Source organism: Tamandua tetradactyla, chromosome 12 (assembly GCF_023851605.1).
Source record: "Tamandua tetradactyla isolate mTamTet1 chromosome 12, mTamTet1.pri, whole genome shotgun sequence".
Taxonomy (NCBI): domain Eukaryota; kingdom Metazoa; phylum Chordata; class Mammalia; order Pilosa; family Myrmecophagidae; genus Tamandua; species Tamandua tetradactyla.
In genome coordinates, this window is record NC_135338.1 from 26,858,403 (window position 1) to 26,879,081 (window position 20,679).

At 37.5% G+C, this 20,679-nt stretch overlaps 1 protein-coding gene across 5 annotated transcripts in view; it reads right to left on the minus strand.

Moving 5' to 3' along the window:
• Nucleotides 1-20,679, minus strand: part of DCAF5 (DDB1 and CUL4 associated factor 5) — a 121,516-nt gene that overhangs the window by 9,699 nt on the left and 91,138 nt on the right. For all 5 annotated transcript variants that reach the window (XM_077122827.1, XM_077122828.1, XM_077122826.1 and 2 more), the window contains exon 7: nucleotides 15,675-15,741. In XM_077122827.1, coding sequence (XP_076978942.1) covers nucleotides 15,675-15,741 — 67 coding nt within the window. The remainder of the gene's footprint in view (nucleotides 1-15,674; nucleotides 15,742-20,679) is intronic.

The window sequence follows — 20,679 nt, forward strand, 5'->3', positions numbered from 1 at the left end:
AAGGCTCAACTTTACTGGTAAAAGACATTCGTAGAGAGCACACACACCCACGCCCAAGTTCTGACCTTTATATAAAACAAAATCACTTCTGAGCAATCATTGCCAGGTAATAAGACTGATATGCTTTTATGGAGAAAAAGGATCAGAAAAGGCTAAGTACAAAGACAGGTTACCACGGTAGGAACCCCTACGCAGCCTGAGTGCACTGGACTCCTAGGGTGGAGTAGGTGGAGCAGAAAGTGACCTGGGCCTAGTCAAAATAAAAACAAACCTAAGAGGATTAAGGAAAAAGGATCCACAACAAGGTAGGGACCCTAAAACAGATGTCTCAATACAGTGATCTCTGTGTCTCCCAGGGTTCCTTTGGTTGTATATCTCTTCTAGATAGGGCTGATTTAATAAGTAGTATTCCTGTTCATAGGTTTCCTCTGAATTCCACTTTTTCAGCATTCTATTCCTACCCATTGGGATGGTCATAAGCAAAAAAACTAGGTTAAGCCTCGTACCAATCTCTTTATTTATTACTACTGTCTCCAAGAAAAGGAATTTAGTCACATCTTCAAAAGTCATGACAGAGCCAGGATTTGAACCAGTCTATTTGGCTTCAATGCCTAATACCCTTTCCACCATATCAGTTGCTTTTAGAAGATGGAAGGATTTTAATAAGGATGGAGTCAGAAGTTCATAACTGATTTCTAAATATCTTTGGCAGTTATTAAATAGGTTGGTTTTCTTTCTTTTTTTTTTTTAGTATGCTAAATGGCGGGGTCACATTTCATTCTTCATCCATGTGAGTATCCCATTATTGCAGCACCATTTGTTGAATTTTTATTTGTTGGGTTTTTTTTTTTTTTGCTGGGGGGGAGGGGGAGGAGTGCATGGGCCAGGAATCAAACCCTGGTCTCTGTCATGGAAGGTAAGAATTCTACCACTGAACTACCCCTGCACCCCTGATTTTCTTTTTTTGGCATGGGCAGACACCAGGAATCGAACCTGGGTATCCGGCATGGCAGGCAAGAACTCTGCCTGCTGAGCTACTGTGGCCCACCTCTGGTTTTCTTTTGAAGTCCTAAATTAAGAGGAAAAAAATACTATCCAATGACATCCTGAGTACAAGATCTAAAGTATCACCATAGGGTGTTTCATCACACTGCTAACTCTGTATACTCCATGAGACCATGGAAGTAGGACTGGATCTGTCTTATATAGTCTTACATAGCAAGCACCTGGGGTGCAGTGCTTGAACTACCACGGATGCTCAGAAATGTTTGCTGAATGGATAATGTTTGAGGAGTGGGCAATTTTAGAAAAAGCACCACCAAAGGAGAATAGGTAGAAGGTCTCATGTCTTAAAGAATCAGCTACCATGGTACTGAAGTTTACCTGCAAAACCAATCTTTCCTTAACAGTTTACTGGGATATAATTACAATAACTTTCAACTCTAAAGAATAATTGAAGGGTATCAATCCCTGAAATTTCAGACTATGGAAAAACTGTTTCTGTTGCTCTTTCATACATTGTGATCTCATCTGGTTTCTCTTCTTGGCAGCAATTTTAATACTAGGCCTTTTCTCCTTCCTTCCACCCAAACCAGTATCTTAGGAAATCTGAAAGAGGAGGAAGTCAATAGAGTTAAGAGCCTATGGTGAAAACAGTTATAGGAAGAATTGTTGCTGCCATTTATTTATGGTAACTAAGTCTGTGTACACAGAATCATAGCAATGAATGAGTTCCAGAGATATTCTCCACAGTTTCTTTTCTGGTTTCTAAGTTTCAAATGATTGAATACAGCTGCTACTATACAGTTTAAATATAATGATTTCTAGAGAATAAATTATTATTAGTCCTGGAGATTTGCATATACAAGATAGTTTCCACTTTAGTCTGAAATGTTTAAAGTCAACATGCCAGTTATCAGTGAGAACCTGGGGTCTCTTTTCCTCCATTACTTAGTCAGACACTGCCAGTCATCAGCAGGTTTAAGATGGAAGGAGTTAGGCAGGGAATATTTTTTCCTAGAACTACATACCCTACAGGATCTCCCTATGAGTCAGTCAAGGCTGCCTCTAAGGTTGTGAATGAAGGGCCTGGGTAGGATAATCTTCACCCATGGTTGCCTAGCTAAGCCACGAGCAAATCACTAAAAATGGGTACCAAGGAATGAAATAGACCATGTCCAGAATAAAGGATCTGACTCATCTCTCAATTTCTTCTGCTCATAGGAACAAGGCAAAACAATCACTTAAATATCTAGTTCTGGTGTCTGTAATTCAGAATACATAAACAAAAGCTGCCCTTTTGATTTACTAAAACCTTCCTCAGACAGACACACACACACACCTGTCTCATACCTTTAATTTTTTTGGGGGGGGGTGTGTGTGCATGGTCTGGGAATTGAACCTGGGTCTCCCACATGAAAGACGAACATTCTACACTGAACCACCAGTGCACCCCGTCTCATATCTTTAGAAACACAATCAGGAATACAAACCAACAGTCATTTTTCTGGGCCATCGGCTCTGGGTGGCTCAGCCAAACATGTTACCAATACTTTGTAGATCTCTCTCACAAGTATACGCCAAAGTTCTCATGTAACCATCTTTCCTTTGGTTCAGAAGGGATGCTAGGGAAGTGGGAAAGGCTATATATCACTTTATTCTACTGCCTGGCCTTGGAAAAGAAAATGAGAGCTGGTGATCTCATAGGATTCCAGCATCAATGACTTATTCACTATCTTAGGGGTTGCCAGGAAACACAAGCGACACAGAAAAAATACCTTGCTTTGAACCCAGACAAAGACCTTTCTAAGATGCCAAGTACAAATGTCCTCTGACAAGACAAAGGTTTAGGCAGATAGGTCCTCATTTCCCTCTCCTTCTTTATTTATTAGTTCATCTTTTCAACAACATTCAGCCAGGGGGTTATTCCCTCAGGTGTCACCAACGTTAAGGACACTATTCCCATTTCTTGTCAATTTCAGTCACTTCAGCAAAGTCCTCCAAGAATGACTATGCTTTCAACCCACAAGTTACAAGCAACCTGGTCAAGGTTTCTTGATGCTTTGGTCTAAGAGCAACTTTCCAATCATGCTGGGAAGTGATCCTCAGTGGCAACTGGAACCCTATACCAGGACAGTCACTTAAATACTTTGCACTAAAATCAATTGTAAATGCAATCTGGATAAAACACTAGTATTAATTTTCTTGTCCAAGTCTTAGACTCCCCCCATCCCCTTTCCTATTAGCCTATAATTAATGGGTGGGACAAAACACCTTGATGCGAGAGGAAGGAGAAACACTGGATGATACTGAGATTAGAGGGAGGGAAAAGTATGAAAACAGAAGTGAAGAACCACAAACAGAGACTAGAAGATGGGAAGGGACTGAGGGAAGGCAAAAAATTAAGACAGAAGGAGATAAATTTGTATTTCCAAGCAAGGGAATGCTGATCTTCATGAAGAGGGTAAATAATCTTTCTAGATTTAGCACTGGTACATCCAAAATGGTAAGATCAGAATTAGGTATAGAAGAAGGATTTGGCAAATGATTGTTAAATTGAAATAAGTAGAGAACACTGTTAAGAATGGTATTTTTAAAACGCCAATACTCAGGTAAAACAGAAGATTATGGTATAGGAAATGCTCTTGGCATTTCATGGGAGAACCATACCTGGTAACTCTTAATTGGGGTATCAAAGCAAAATCATGCAGAATATAATGATAAGGCAAAACTGGGAGCAAATACATAAGGGTACTACTTTGTAGGGGGAGAAGTTGAAAAAAATCAGGTAACAAGTTATTCAAGTGATATAATGGACATCAGATCTCTGTAATTACCTAGTTCTTCTGTAAGCAGTAAGACAGGTTGGGGAAAATTCAGTGTGTGACAGCATGTGATACTCAAGATCTCCGTATCGGTGAACTTAAATGATTAATTTGGCCCTCGTCCTACTCATCTTTTTTATAAAATTCAACATACTTCTCCTTGACCCACTTTCACTTGCCTTCCCAGGATCACTCTCCTCTCCTGGTTTACCTTCTACTTCACTAGTCACTCCTTCTGGATTTCCTTTTTGGCTCCTCTTTGATTTCTTAATATTGGAATTCCTTAGGACTCAGTCACTGGTCCCCTTCTCTTCACAAGCTATACTCACTCACTTGGTGATTTCATCCAGTTTTACAGCTTTCAATACTATCTACATGCTACCAAAACGCAAAACGCAAAAAAAAAAAAAAAATTCTAGTCCAGACCTTTCTTTTCAACTCCGTACCTCAAGACTCATATACCAAAACTGTTTATTCAACATCTCTACCATTACGTCTAAAAGACACCTCAAACAATGTTTGTAAAGCTAAATTCTTGATCTTTCTCCAAATAGGGTCCATCGGCAGCTTTCTCCATCTTAGTTAACTCCTCCTTCCTAGTTGCTTAGTACAAATATCTTGGAACCATTGACTCTGCCCTTTCTTACTCCCTCCCCCGTTTCTTCATTTCATCTGTCAGGAATGGTCTTACCTTCTAAATATATTTAGGATCCAAGGACTACTACCTTGGTTCAAGCCATCATTACCACTCTCCTGGATTATGTAAGATGCTACTAGTTCTCCTGGTTTCTATCCTCTGCAGCCAACTTCCCTAATCTATCCTCAACTCAGCAGCCAGAGTAATCCTGTGAACCTGATCATGTCACTCCTCGCTCAAAACTTTCTAGTGGCTCCCCATTTTACTCACAGTAAAAACCTAAACCCCTGGACAACCCCCTACCCCTCGCTTATTTTTATGACTTCATCTCCTATTATTTTCCCCCTTCCTCACTCTGCCTCAATCCACTGGCTTTCTTGTTGTTTCTGGGACACACCGGGCAACACTGTGCTCACTTCAGGGCCTTCACAACACTGGCTCTGCCTGAAGTGATCTTCCCCCGGATACCTGCATAGCTAATTCCCTCACCACTTTGAGGTTTTTGCTCAAATGTGACCTTTTCAGTGAGGGCTATACTGATCACCCTATCTAAAAGTGCATTCCCCTGACAGCACTCCCACTTCCTATGACTACTTCCCATTTCCCTTATTCTGTTCGACTTTTTTTTCCCCATAGTACTTCTAACCTTCTAAACATGCTATATAATTTATTGTATCTATTGATCACAGCCTGTTTTCTCTGCTAGAATGTAAGTTCCATGATGGGAGGGTTTCTTTGTTTCTGCGCTGTATCTCTGCTACTCATAGTAGGCTTTCAATAAATATTTAATGAATGATTAACAAGAGTACATTAGACTATGGAATATAAAAGCTTCAGGGAAAAAAAAACACCTGTATCCATTCACATGGGCCTTATCATCCAATGTGTGGATTATCCAAGTGCTTTTTACTTTTTCTCCTATCTTCTTGCTGCCAATTTTAGAAGTCTCCTTTACAGCATTTTTACAATGGTAAGAACAGAGAAATAAAGGGGACAAAATCCAACCTATCATTCAGGATTCTTTGAAATACTAAAAATTTCCTGATAACCTAAAATCTCTTCAAGCCATCCTTAATTATCTATTTTTTATGGGCCTTTTTTATGGTGCCTTCTTAAAAAAAATTGTGATAACAAATATACAACATAAAATTTTCCATTTCACCACTTTCAAGCGTACAATTCAGTGGTGTTAATTAATTCACAATGTTGTGCTACCATCACTGGAGGCCACTTTTAAATTGTATACACACACACACACACACACACACACACACACACACACATCTTTTTCTCATTCCCTCTTGGACTGGAAGTTCTTTGTGGGCAAAGACCTATCGATCAATCTTTTATTGCCCATAGGGTTTTGTAAAATGTCTTATCTAAGGATACTCAATAAGTGAGAAAATTGAAGTAAATTCCCTCATTATTTTCTCTGGAACAATGCTTGAAGAAGAAAACGACTCCAGTTGTCATCTGCCAAACTGAGGTTTTATAAATACCTGTTGAGGTCATTCATACATGTCATTCCTGACTACACTGGGAGAAGAGTTCACTGCTATAAGGGACAAGGAACTACTCCTTTTCTTGGATGCATCTGAAAGAGGTGCTCGAACAACCTCTTAGCAATTCCAAAAGACCTGAATGAACAGTCCCAGGGTCTCCAAGTTTCAAACCATAAAGAGAAGTACAACAAAGGGTACTCACAATACAGAGAGAGCAGTGGCCGCCTCCTCAGGACCATGCAGTCACTTAAGAGTTAAGAAAAGCCAGAAAGGAACAGCCAGTGCTCCATAGGCAGCAATATTAAATTGCACAGTCAATTATACTGAGGTCTTCTTTCATAATCTGTGTTTGTAACCAACTACTTGTGAACAATTAAAAACAGTTTTTCCAATTACACAGAGGAAAAAGCAGATGCCTAGACCCTAACTCGCTGAAAGTGAGTGTAAGTCTAGAAAAAGGAGGAGAGCAAGTGTGCACATATGTGCAGGCCCATGACAGCACATTCACAGCTGTTTCTGGCCTCCTTCATCAACCTACTGGCAGTGGGGGTGATTGCAGTGACTCGGCAGTGAAACAGCATGCTTTTCGCCTTTATTCAGGGAAAATTTTTATCACATAACTTCCTCCCTCTTGAACTGCTGATGCATCAAGAGAGGCTTATATGTAAGAACAATTCAACAGGCCATTTGTGAGGGCTGCAAAGAAGGATAATGTCTTAGCCTCTAAGGAGTTTTTTAAAGGAAAGTTAAAAGGGAGAAAGCTCTCTTAATGAGAGAATAAAAGCTCTCTTAATGAGGAATAACAATCACTGAGTAGCCTATTAGGAATCTTCACAATACCCCTAAGAAGGCAGATATTATTATTGTTGGTAGTGGTGTTATTATCCTCATTTTACAGATAAAGAAACCAAAATTTCACAAGGTTAAACAATTTTTCCAAAACCCCCAACCAGAAAATGAATAGATCAGGAATTTAAACACATGCCTGCCAACTTTATTACATTATGTTTCTTTCCATAAATAGGAGGGGCTTAGCATAGAGGAGTATCTTAAGGAAAGCAACTCCATCTGTGAAAACCCCAAAGCTCTTTCCTTCAAGAACTGGGGGAAAAGGAATGGGAGGACAACATGAATATTTTCAAGAGAACCACCTCTTCTGTACTTTGCCAAATCAAATTCTTCCATATGTAAGTTACTAGGGAGAACTCGCTTTGGTAATCACGAATCTTATTATACATTATTATACTGATCTTATTATACATAGCAATTATAATATCTTACATTTGAAAGCACATAGTTGTCAGAAATGTTCCAAGACTGTTAAATCATCTGATGATATGAAGAGCAGGGTGAAAATTTACAGAAGAAACTGAGGCTCAGACAACTATTATTAGGTAATTTGCCTAAAATCACTCAGTCAGCTAATTAGTGGCAGCCCTGGACTTGAATCTGTTTTTTTTTTCACATGGGCATGTACCGGGAATTGAACTCATATATGGTTTTAAATATACTGTTCCTTGCGACACACCACACTGGCTCTAAACATAAGTGTAGGTCTGTTTATTTCATCCTAGAATTTTAACAAAAAACAAGTGTCCTTCCTATCTACTTCAGAGGTGTACTACCAGTTGGGCTTTTTATTTGCCATGGCAAAATTCCCAGTTCTTTCCCTTCTAATTTTTAAACGGGTCTTAGAAATGAGTTATTATTTGACATCAACTAAAATATTGGGCCTGATCTTGCCAGGTAGCAAGCTTTACTGTGAGTACACGTCTTATATCTTGAAATGATAGCCCATTAGGAAGCCCTATAAAAACTACTTAGCCAAATCTTAAGTCAGAACCGTTTATATAGTAAATACCATATTTATTTTACTGGAGTTTGTACAGCAAAAAATTTCCACCATGATTGACAGTCTTTCTGAACACAGGAGAGTAAGGGAGAAAGAGATGTCCTTGCCTTTGGCTCATACTAAGGACTGCTCTCCTTCTAGTTCTCTCAATATTTGGCACAGGAGGCACACAGCAGGCATTCAATAAATGCTGACTGCTGTGATCTAAAGTTCTGGGTATATAACACACCAAACCGGCTTCCTTTATTAGCCTGCCTTAATATCTTATATTTAACAGACATGCAGAAAAAGAGTGCATACTTTTCTTCTTTTCATAATTGTTTAAGACAAAGAGGCAGTAGGTTAGATTATGAGCTTTCTGACAGTCTTTTCTTCATCTAAGGATTCAGAGATAGAACCTAAAGGCCACATCAAGCCTGTAAATGCTTTGTTTGGCTTGCTGAACCTTGCTGAATATTTTTCAAAATTTAATTGACTGCCAACATTTAAAAATAGAGAGATTTCATGTAAAACCTGGAACACAGAAAACAAGATGAAAAGGCAGTTACACCACCAGACTCCTCCCTGCAGCCCGCATGGTAGGAAACGACCCCTTCCTCACACACAGAAGTGTGAAGAGTTGCCAACTGGAGTTGACCTAAGGAGGTTTCGGACTGGGACAGAAGGTATATCTGTGGCTGGGATTTAAAAAAATCTGCTTTTAGACCTATTAGACTCACAGCCCCATTCCCCTGTGCGGCCCCCAGAATCATAATCAACTGCCAGACAAATACCCTCCAGGTAGGAGATCAAAGATTCCTCTTTCAGGAAACTGGCTGATTCATATAGTAAAAACTCAACAGACAATGTCCAAAATTGAAAATTTGAAAAATACTATAAGCATGTTATATACAAGGAAAGAAAGGAACTGTCATGTTTTTATAAATAAGTTTTATAACATTTGATTTTAAAATTACGTACCTGCATTACTTTGATAAAATGAAGTACTCAACTATAAAAATAGTAAAAGGAGTGAAAAGGAAAAATACATGAATAAGAAGAAAAGAATATGGATAGGTTCTGTCAACACAGTGGTAGGAAGGCAGAAGCCCCAAATGAGGCTTGCTAAAAACAATATCAAAAGGTGCTTTAGTTACATGCAGAACAAGATGATGATGATAAAAGGGACAGCCTTGCTGTGACAAACTAATGATGTAATGTTGAAGGGTGACACAGAGAAAATGAACCCCTTAACGATCAATTAGTAACTCCAACAAGAGGAATAATCACAAGGGCTTTCTTGATGTAAAAAGCAACCCAAGCACATAAGTAAAGGACAACACTCCACAGGCCGTGTGGAAACAATGGAGCTTCTAACCAACTCTAAGTATAATGTAAGTAGATCATAGGTTCTGTGGACTCTCTTATGTGACACTGGGAGAAACACCATGTAGCAAGCACACTTAGAATCAGAGCCAAAGATTCCCTCTGGCCTAGTCAGACCACATTCACTGAATTTGTTCAGTTAATCCTTAAACACAGAAAGAACAAATTCATAGAAGAGAAATCAATACAGCAAAGGAATTAACACCTCTTCTTTGAGAAACTGCTAAATAAACTGGGGATACTATCTCTGGAGAAGATCTGGAAAGGGACATGAGTGCTACCTTCAAACGAGTAAAAAAGCTGTTAAGAGGAAGAAGGATAAGGCCCGTTCTTGGTAAGCCACCACGGAGGGGACCAGAGGGCAGCATGGTATGGCTTACTCTAGAGAAGAACTTCCTAATTACAGGAGCCACCCTGAGGCATAAGCACTTTATTATGGTGGGCATCCCAGCTGAGGTTTAAGTATTCCTCAATAAAAGTGTACTTTAATATATCTAAGTTACATTGCAAGAAAAATTACTGTGGAAATGGGTATGTGAACAAAAAAGTTTGATAACCACTGATCTGGGCAAAATACCCATGTAGTACTTAGAAATCTCTGTTAGAATGTCACATTTTCCTTTTCATTCATTTAAGAATATTTTCTTTATTTATTGTGATTTGTTATTGGGTTATTAACTAATTTTTCTTTCTGCGAAATTAAGGAATAAAAAAGATAAGAAAATAGCATTAATGAGTTTTAGAAGGTGAACACCCTTATAGTCACCACCACCATCACTCAGATCAGGAAAGGGAACTTTTCCAGGACCCAGAAGACGTTATGGGCCCCATTTCAATCACAACCCCTTCTCCTCCCAGTTACCATTATCCTGATTTTTACAAGTAATCACCTCTGCATTTTTAAGCAATTTTCTTCAGTCAAGTATGTGTGTCTCCAAGCACTTCAGTCTTGCCTGGTTTTTCTTTTATTTAATCTGTTTTTTAAGTTTCTTAAATAACAGGTTCCCTCCTCTTTATCCTCCCCTTTTTTTATTAGGATGGATTTGTTAAAGAACATGGCCATTTGACTTACAGTTTCTGACAGTCTAGATTTTGTTGATTATATCCTCACAATGTAGTACATGTTCCTATGTCTTCGATACTTATGATAAATTCACAGCTGAACCAACATGTTCAGATTCAGAGTTGTTTTATTTTTCAAGACTACAGATAGTTCTTTCCTGAGGGAGCTTATAATATCTAATTGTCTTTCTTCCTGTGATGTTAGTAGCTCTTGATGCTCAATATTTGGCCCATTAATTCACTGAGGGGCGTTAAGTAGTGGTATTAAAATTCTATCGTTTCTAAACTTATTAGCTAGAATATATCTGTAAAGAGAGACTTCTTTTTGTTCTGGCTACCAGTTCATATACTAAAATCACAATAAATGTTTATTTTTCCCTTTACTTACCATTTTTCAAGATATTGAGTTAGGCCCCTATCATCTGAAGGTTTTTTTCTTTTGTCTTATTAGAAACATATGGATTTAAAGCAAATATTTGAAGGATTGCAATCCAATGGATTTATCATTCTCATAGAAGTTCAGTTTGTCCCATCTTTAGCCGGGGTGGGGGTGGGGGGCCTCTTCAAGTTGGCTCCGGAGTCCTTTTTATGTGATCCTAGATAGCTTTCTTGCTATCTAGTATCTGAAATCTGTCATTCCTCCAAGAAGACCTAATTTTTTAGCCTTATCTTAAGACCACTAGAAATTCTTAAGCCACTACTGGGCTGGATCATCACCTAGGCTCTTTCAGTAGCTAGAGCTAGGAAACAAACACACAAACACAATATATATATTTATATAGAGAAATAAATATATATCTATTTATATTTTAATATAAAAATACTTTGAGTTAATATTAGTATTTCCAATTTGATTCGGGTTTTTACTTAATCTCTTCTATATCTGAACTGTCTTTCTTTTAACACCAAGCAATCCTGTTTTGAGGATACAGGGGATGACAGAGTTAGAATATCCTATAATCACTCATTACTTTATCCCATATTACAAATACAATAGTCACAGAACAACACAGCAGTACTATCATACCAATATAATTGAAAAGTTAAAATAAAAATTGTTTTGCAAACATTCTCCCCATTCTCTTCCCATCTTTTGGTTGTACTACAGCAATATTACCTGAGCATATAACCATTACACACTACTCCCTTTCCTTTTTTTTTTTTTCGGTGCATGGTCCGGGAAACAAACCCTATTCCCTTTCCTTTTTAATCCTCCTGCCCTTTGTGTTATTACTGTTATTTGTTTTACCTCTACAAATGATAAGACAAAATTATCTTCATTATTTAAAATAGTTAGCAGTTCCATGCTTCCATCAGGGAACATTTTTCTTTAGCCTTGAAAACTGCTGACAGTTTACAGGACTGTTGATAGTGATGAATTTTTCTCAGTTTTTTTTTCTGCAAATGTCTTTATTTTACCTTCACTTTTGAAGGATATTTTCCTTGGGAATAGAATTGACAAGTTTTAATTTTTTAAGCCTTTAAAGATGTCATTCCATTAGATTCTGCTTCCAATAATTTGGCCATCAATCTTACTGTTGCTCATCCATAGGCAATTGGTCCTTTTCTCAAGCTGCTTTTGGGACTTTTCTTATTATCTTCTGTTTTCAATAGGTTGACTTATAGTATGTCTGATTGTATTATATTTATCCTGATTGTGGTTTGCTGAGTTTCTTAAATCTAGGAATTGATACATTTCATCTGTTTTGGAAAATTCTCAGCTTTGATCTCTTGCTGTTGCTTCTGTCCCATTTTTCTCTCTCTTCTCTTTCTGGGACAGCAATTTCATATATGTTAGATCATCTCTGTTCCACTTGTTGCTTACACTGTGTTTTTTCCCCCATTCTCTTGGAATGTCTCACTGTCCTTCAATTTGGGTATTTTCTATTGTACTGTCTTCTATTTACTAGGACTGTCCTCTGTATGTCTAATCTACTGTTAAATCCTCCAATAAATTGTTAATTTTAGACATATTTTCCAGGTCTAGAATGTCTACATGTTCTTTCTAGATTCCAATTCTCTGAAGAAATTTTCCATCTTTTCATCCATTTTGCCCATCCTTTCTCCTATTTTCTTTATCATATTGATATTTAAAGTTCCCATCTGTTAACCTAAACATCTGGATAATATTGTAAGTCAAAACAATATTCTTTCCCTCTTGATTACTGGCCATATATTCATGCCTCTTAATTCTGTGTTTGAATCTCTCAAAGGTAAGACCTATTGGGTGTTTGTTGCAGGCCTCTTCCTCTAATTGGAGTTTCCAGGAGATTTCATTTCATCTTTCTGGTCCAGCTCCATCCCTGGGTATTGTCCTCTTAAGTTTTTTCTGGCATGTCTCTGTTCTACCCTAAATATTCTGACCTTTGAAGGTTCTTAGCTTAGCTCTTTATTTTATTCTCACTTTCAATGGAAGTTCAAAATCTGACAAATATTTTTTGGAGACAGGTCCCTCCCATTAGGGGAGTTCCTTCTTCTAAACACTGCAAGGTTGTAGGAAATTTCATTCTGCCTTTCCAGCCCAGCTCCCCAGCTTCCAATGCAAGCTCAGTGCATGTTCTGTAGGTAAAACTGGACCTATGTTTGGGGTACACCTCTAGAATTCAACCTGTCATATCATCCTATGTGGCCATCAAAAATTCTTCTGATTTCTTTTGACTGAAGAAATTTATCTATGGCATCCTGTAGCCAGTGTCCAGACTCTCAGATGCCCCTTAGAAAGAAAACAGCGAGCAACTTCTGTTTAGCTAGGAAGGGATCTTCCCTCTTCAGAATTTTAGTTCTTCTTATCTACTTTATTGCCACAGCTATCTGGCATCTTTTAAAATACAGTTTTTATAATCTGCTTTTTATGGTTATTATGTTAGCAACAACCTGCTTCATTCTATATGGAGTTAGAAGTCTAACAAGTTCTTTTTTTAATAGTTAGAAAGTTTATGTTTTTCTTCTTCCTCCTTGAAATCACATTTCCAAATTTATTGACCCCCAGAATTTCAACCTAATATAATCTTATGATTGATTGTTTTTAATAAAAACTCCATATTTTCAGGAAGAAAGATATAAACACAAATTTTAAAATTTCTTATTTTCTTGTGACCATAGGGATTAACACATTTAAGTGCTACATTTTTTCTCTTGGATTAGGAGTTATCATTACAAACATTATTGGAATATAGTTGCTTCAATCAACGAATAAACTTCAAAGTTTTTATAAGTACCTATTACACATAAAAATATCTATTTAAGTGCAATCCTTAAAAAGATAAGGGAAGAGGTGGGGGTTTGGACTATGCTGCTTTGATTAAACGATGTTCAGATTTTTGGCAACTTGGAAGTTTTTATACCTCAGGGCAATGTACCATGCTAAGATTCAAACAGTCAGATTTTTTTTTCTTTGATAAGGTGGGAGAAGGACTAATGAGAAAGGAAAGCTGGAAAAAAAATAGGTGCTTTTTGAGAATATCAATTTTATGAAAAGGTACCTATGGAATTTGAGAATCTAGAAGTGAATTCTTTTCAACTAGCTGTGTCTGCACAATACTTGGAATATCTTAGTACACATTTCTCAGTTTTAATATTGCTATCCTAAATCATTTATCAGGTCCCTGCCATCCCTGGGATTGTACAATTATCTGCTTATGAACTCAGCTTAACAGTAGGCCTTTTAAACTACTAAAATCACCATACCCTAAGTCAGAACAGAATTCAGCAGTGAGAGGAAAAATCCACACTCCTTTTCTCTCTATCCAACAGTGAAAAAGATTCCAGAGATCAGTCCCTAGGAGATTATCTATCTTCTATTTTAGAAGTCATGTTGACTTAATAATTAAAAGCTTTTCAAGAACAGTTGAAAGACACAATTCAGTCCAAAGATTATTTCTGAAGCTAATCAAGCTACAACATATGTGGGTAGAAGACCTAGAAAGCAGTGTGTCTTAAATACGGAACGGCCTCTAGTACTAGAGCATCACTCCTTGTTCAGATAGACTGCTATTGTCCTATCTGGTCATGTTTCAAAGGTAAGCTGCTTCACTCATGCTTTCCAAACCCCAGAAGGGGAATAAGGCCTTTGGTAGCTTGTTCGGTAACTGTGCTGAACAAAAGTGGGTCTCAATAAATTTTGAAGGGGAGGAGTTTGGTAACAATATTAATTTAGTAATAGGCAAAGCCAACAACTTCCTTAAACTCTGAGTGCTAGACATATTTTGGCTAATACCCTTGTCATAGTTCTCTATTACTTTCCTAATGGGCGTTTTTCAGTTTGATGCCATAAATCACCTAGAATAGGAGCTATATATTGAGTTGTCCTAAGTATAAAATACAGGCATTTTCCACCTAAGTATAAAATACAGGAAGCAACTAACATAACACCCAACTGAGCACATGAGGAACTATTGTCAAGAACAGAATGAAGAATGATCCATGTTGTCTGAGAGCTCAGATGGCCTAGAACCAAATTTCTGGAAAGCCACAGGCTTTGCTCAGAATACATCTAGAGTAAATGCAGAAATAATTCTTCTTTTGCTATCTTCTGAACCCCAGGTCAGCCAATCCCCAGGGAATGTGTCTGTTTGTCAACAGAGAAAGCCTCCCTTTAATTAACATCACCAGGAGGACACAGAAAAGAGAGGGGCCCTAATAGCTATTTGTATAGTAAGAAGCAGGAATGTAGAGATGAAAAATATAGGAGAAGCATGTAAAAGCAAGATAAAAATATTATAGGTATTGTGATAGGTTCAGATGTTAACTTGGCCAAGTGATGGTGCCCAGTTGTTCTGTTGCTGTGAACTTAAATCATTAGCATGTGATATTCATCTATGTCTTATTATATCTGAGGTCACCTAAGGGGAGTGCCTTCTGCAATGAATGAAGCTTAAAAAGAGACGTCAGAAGAGAAAGAAGGAGCTCAGCCCAGTTCAGCATAACGCCACTCAGGACTAGCTCAGAGCTCAGAGCCAGCTCAGACTCAGACATTTGGAGATGCAAAAAGGAACCACTCTGGGAAAAGATGTTTGAACCCAGAAGACAGGAGAGAAGCCCAGCAGATGTCGCTGTATATCTTCCCAAATTAGTAAATTTGTAAACAAATAAATCTCCTTTATAAGAGCCAATCCATCTTAAATGTATTGCATTCTGGTAGCCTTAGCAAATGAAAACAGGTATGAAATAGAAGAGGGAAATGGACATAAAGGAGATCTTTGTGGTCTAAAGAAAGTTTCTTAGGAGGAAAAAGTCTGTGTTATGTGGTAGGTGATGGTTAAATCTGACCTCTAATTTTTATTTTAAAATTTCTTTTGGTTACCTTTCCAATAAACTGCTCTTTATGTTAAAAGAGAAACACCTTCCCCTATTGGTACAGATCTGTTCTTTCAGGGCCACAGCATGCTAAAGGTTAACAGTTAGCATCATCTTCATACTAAAGATAAACTCACCTGCTTCTGGATCTGCAGGAATTCTCCACATGTACAGGTTGAAATCATCAGAGCCTGAAAGGATATACTGTTGGGACAAAAAAAATTATATTTATTATTTATATTTAGGTGTAAATACAGCTACATCTCTATATCTATAGAGAGTTATTTTTAAATAATAGATAAGCAAGATAAAAATAATATAATTCATAAGGCAACATAATACAAATACCCACATAAAAATACTTGCTATTTTTGGTGGTTCTAGGTGTATTGTTTGTTTTCTTAGATAAAAATATTAAAAAAAACCAAACAACTTACAAATCCAAAGGCTCATCAACTAATAAGATGAAACAGCAGGTAGAAAAGAGCAGTATAAGTCCAAATGCATACAACCTCATGCCTCATATAAATAGTTTACTAAACACTTTGCAATTATTTAAAAAACAATTTACCAATCTTTAGAACACTTACTAGGAACATGAGAATGGGGTCAAAGATGCAGAAAATGCTATCCGCAGGGGATAGATGATTTGGCACAGGGCCCAGTGGAAAAAAAGCAATGGACTCAAATTACTCATTTGCAAAATGAGTGAATCTGACTGGATGCTCTTTCAAGCTCATTTAATTGAGACTCTGATTATTCTGTGAAGGAGGGTGGAAGTCAGACCAAAACTGAAAATCGCTAAGATGTCAGGCCCATGATACATTTGACAAGTCACTACATAAACATGCTTGAGATAAGGAAACTCAAAGTATCATCTTATTACATTTCAATTAAAATTTTTCCTTATAAAAGAAGAAAAAAAAGCCTCCTTGCCCTCACTTTTTAAAAAATTTATTTATTTTTTATTTATGATACATAATCACATACAAATGCAAACATTCTTATCACATGATCATTCCATTCTTGTTATATAATCTATAACTCACACTATCATCACATAGTTGTATATTCATCATGATCATTTCTTAGAACATCTGCAACAATTCAGAAAAAGCAACAAAAAGAAAACAGAAAAAAAAATTCATACATACTATACCCTTTACCCCTCCCCTTCACCGATCACCAGAATTTCAATCTAATAAATTTATTTAACATTTGTTCCCCCTATTATTTATTTATTTTTAATCCATATGTTTTACTTGTCCGTTGATAAGGCAGACAAAAGGAGCATCAGACACAAGGCTCTCACAACCGCACAGTCACACTGCTATAGCCACATCATCCTACAATTATCTTCAAGAAACATGGCCACCGAAGCACAGTTCCACATTTTCAGGCAATTCCCTCCAGCCTCTCCATTAAGGAGCAATCTATTTAATGTGTAAGAATAACCTCCAGGATAACCTCTCGACTCTGTTTGGAATTTGCCCTCACTTTTGAATCTATCCAGTAACTCCCTACAGTTTGACGACAGCAGGCTATTTAAAGTTGGAATTCAGAATGGCTTTCCTCCCATACCCTGCCTACTAGTTTATATCTATTTCCTATTTCCTACTAGCTAGTGGGAAAGGTTGATTCATTCCATACTAACATGAGCACTTAACTTATATGCTGAGCATTCTGGTGGTTACAAAGATATGTAAGCTCCCAAGGAGCTTAAACCAAGTAAAAGTATCTATAAAACACGTAGGTACACAACTACCATGTCATGAAGTGGAAATTGCAAGTTGCCATTATGAAAGATAAGTTCCTAAGTGATTCACAGAAGAGTAAAGATAGATTTGAGCATTAAGCTGGCCTGGGGTAAAGATGTGGTTAAACAGGTGAAAGAATAGAAGTAAAGATGAAGCAACAGCGCTCAGTCTACTGTTTTAACAGAAATGGGAAGCACGGCCTAGCTCATTCCTTGTTACCCTGTTCATATCCTGCAGGCCTTTCTGTTTTTGTGCCTCTTATCTCCAACTGAGGGCAGCTGAAAGGGAAGGCTGCAGGCTGCTCTGGGAAGTGAAAACTCCTTGAGAGCAGCCCTCACCAATGACTTATGGGAGTTGGTGTATAAATAGCCCAGCTTCCTTGACTCACAGGTAGAATAACTGAAGAACTGAGTACATTCTACTCCATTTCCCCTCAGGATTAAACTCCATTTGCTCACAGTTATAGCTGGCTCACTAAAGCACCCTTCCTTTCTAGTCTCACTTCCCTAGTCCTTACAGTTGTTTCCTGTATTTCCAAACAAACTACTTGCACCTGAATCTTAAACTTGACCCTCTAAAGTAAGATGGGGTGGGAGTGGAGAGGAAGAACACAAACAAACTGCCCACTAATTTTATATACAAATGATTTATAAAATTCTCATGAGTCAACATGTCATCATTTCATGTTCTGTTTAAGAGGTTATAAAAAATTTCATAGATTTCTTGCTACTCTCTCCCCTTCAAACTAAACAAACAAAAATAAATATTGAAAAAAGAAGAGTGAGCCAAATCAGGCTTATCAGAAGTTTCACTATTTCATTGTGAAGGATCAGCATTTTCCTATTTGCTCAGTTATTTACCAGGGCAAAGCCATTGAAAGAAAAAAGGAGATTCCAAGACAGAATGCTGACTGAGATGATTGCCTTAGATGGAAGAAAACTTTCCCACAGAGTTAAGGCCCTCATATACAGATTTAATATGACATCTCCTAAAATACGTGGAAAATGCTCAGAATGTACAGGCTTCCTCTCAGGGATAAGGCAAACTCTTGACCCTCATTTCCTTTTGGAATTGCTCTTCCACCCACTACAAGGGAACAGCTCGAGATGATTTCCAAGGAGGGGGCCTTGACCTACTGCTGTCTAGTCAGACTGTTTAAGTGTTCACACACTGGAATCACAAAACTGCCCTGAGGAATTCATTTATGGCATTTCATGCTTGTCTGCTGGGCCCCTTCCAGCATTAAAATTTGGCTGCCTGGGATACTGCTGACTGTGGAAGAAATAAAAATAAGTTCATTCATTTAGTCACTAAACAAATATTTATCAAATGCCTACTACATTGTGGGCACTGTTCTAGGGAAGAGAATACAGAATTGATCAAAAGAGACCCTCTCCTTGCCTCCATGGAGAGAGTTTATTAGTTGGGGAGAGGGGAAAAAATTATGTACATATACACGTGGGTGGGGCATGGGAAAAGGGAAAAAAAGTTAAAAGAAAAAAATATATAATGTGTCCAGCGATCATAAGTGTTATAGAGAAAAAATAAATAGGTTAGAGTGTTGAGAGTAGGGGTGGTTAGTTTCCGTTTTATTTGGGTAGCCAAGGAAGGCCTCTTTGATAATATGACATTTTTTATTTTTTAATATGACATTTTGAGCAGAGCCCTGGAGGAAATGAGGGAGCAAGTTGTGTGGATATTCCAAGAACAGGGAAGAGAATTCTGGGTTATTTTAAAATATAGGGTAGCAAACAGGAGCTTTTTTGCCTTTCTTTCCTCTTTTTAAAAGCTATATGAAAATACAGATTATTTTAAATATAGAGATACATTTAACTTCATTGGAATATTCCTCTCTTCTAAAGCAGATAGAATATTCCTCTCTTCTAAAGTTGTGTTGTAAGAGTTCATCTCTTCTTAGTCTTAAACTGGAGCCTTGGTCTTAAACTGAGGCTCCACCAATGGAGGTTAGTGTTCAAGTGGACCAAGAGGTATTGCAAGTCTTGATTGGCCATCTTACAAATATCTGCTGTGGGCACAACAAAAAATGGGCGAGAAACCAAAGGCCAAATAGTGCCAGCACCAATCACTACCAGAAGAAATTCCAAAAATGCATAATTCTCATATTCAAATTTATGAAACACACTAATTATTTGAATTGCCAGAGAATTGAACTTCATTTCACATGGTAAAACTAGAGGTATAGATTTTTCTTTTTTCTTTTTTTTTTACCTTGGTATCTAATTTCAAATAGAAACTGTGCTTTCTCACCCAGGGAATCTGGTGTTTTGGATCTGAGACTGACCCAGAGTAAAGGGCTACTGGCTTGGTAGCAGAAAGGTTCAGCAGCATATAAATAAACAAGCTACAGAAATAAAATAGAAAAAATGGTTGCCCATTTTTTATTTTAACATTTATGACGTAGGACTTCACAACCAAAATTCACATTTAAAACATCACTGTGAAAATCTTAATGATTACTATTCAGCTTTTGAAAAGTAAAAACTAAGGCGATATCAAGTATGTGACCAAGTGGAGACACGAATATGAAGAATTCTTTATCTTCTCCTAGTTCTTTTCCTCTGACCTCATTTGGAACAATGAGAGGTAAGTCACAAATTAAAAACTCACTTCATAAGAGTCCTTCACCTTGTATTCTAAGAACAGGGCAGGGCTCATTGGAGGAAAAATGTTTTAGATATTCCATTATCTAGGCAATAGAGGGCCCATTTCCCAAAAGCTCTGGGTTGAGGGGGAAGTAGAAGACCCACAGGTTATTTCACATCAGAGAAGAGAAGACATATTCATTTTAATTTGGCTTTGTGGGTAAGATGGCTAAAACCAGTGCAAAAATAATGAGCATGGATCCGTTGTGTGGCTCCATATCATCCCTACTCCTTTCCAGCTGGCCTCGAAAGTTGGCCATAGTCTGAGCTATCTTACAATTCATTTATTCCATAGTTCAAGAGGACAGCCTATTTACCAACTTTGATCATTCTAATTACTTTAAGTAGAGTGACCCTGAGGCCAATGCACGGTGACCTTTTATCTAACATCACTGTGAGTATGGAGATATTAACTTGTTTAAGCACAAGGAAAGATCAACAACTGCTCTTCTCAAGAGATCTCAAAAAAAGAACCACCACAATGATCACCACCAACAACAACAACATTGAAAAAAAGATAACACAATGGCACTCTGTCTCTGTCCCATTTGCCTAAATGTTCCTCTGTCAATCTATTAATCTTTATAGCAATATAGCCACTTATCTAATATCTTCTACTCTCTGGCAGACTGTTGTAATATCAAGCTACCTTACCAGTATTCCTACTCCTTTCTTTGTCCCTTAGCATTATCAAATTATACATGCTTCTAGAAAGACCTTTT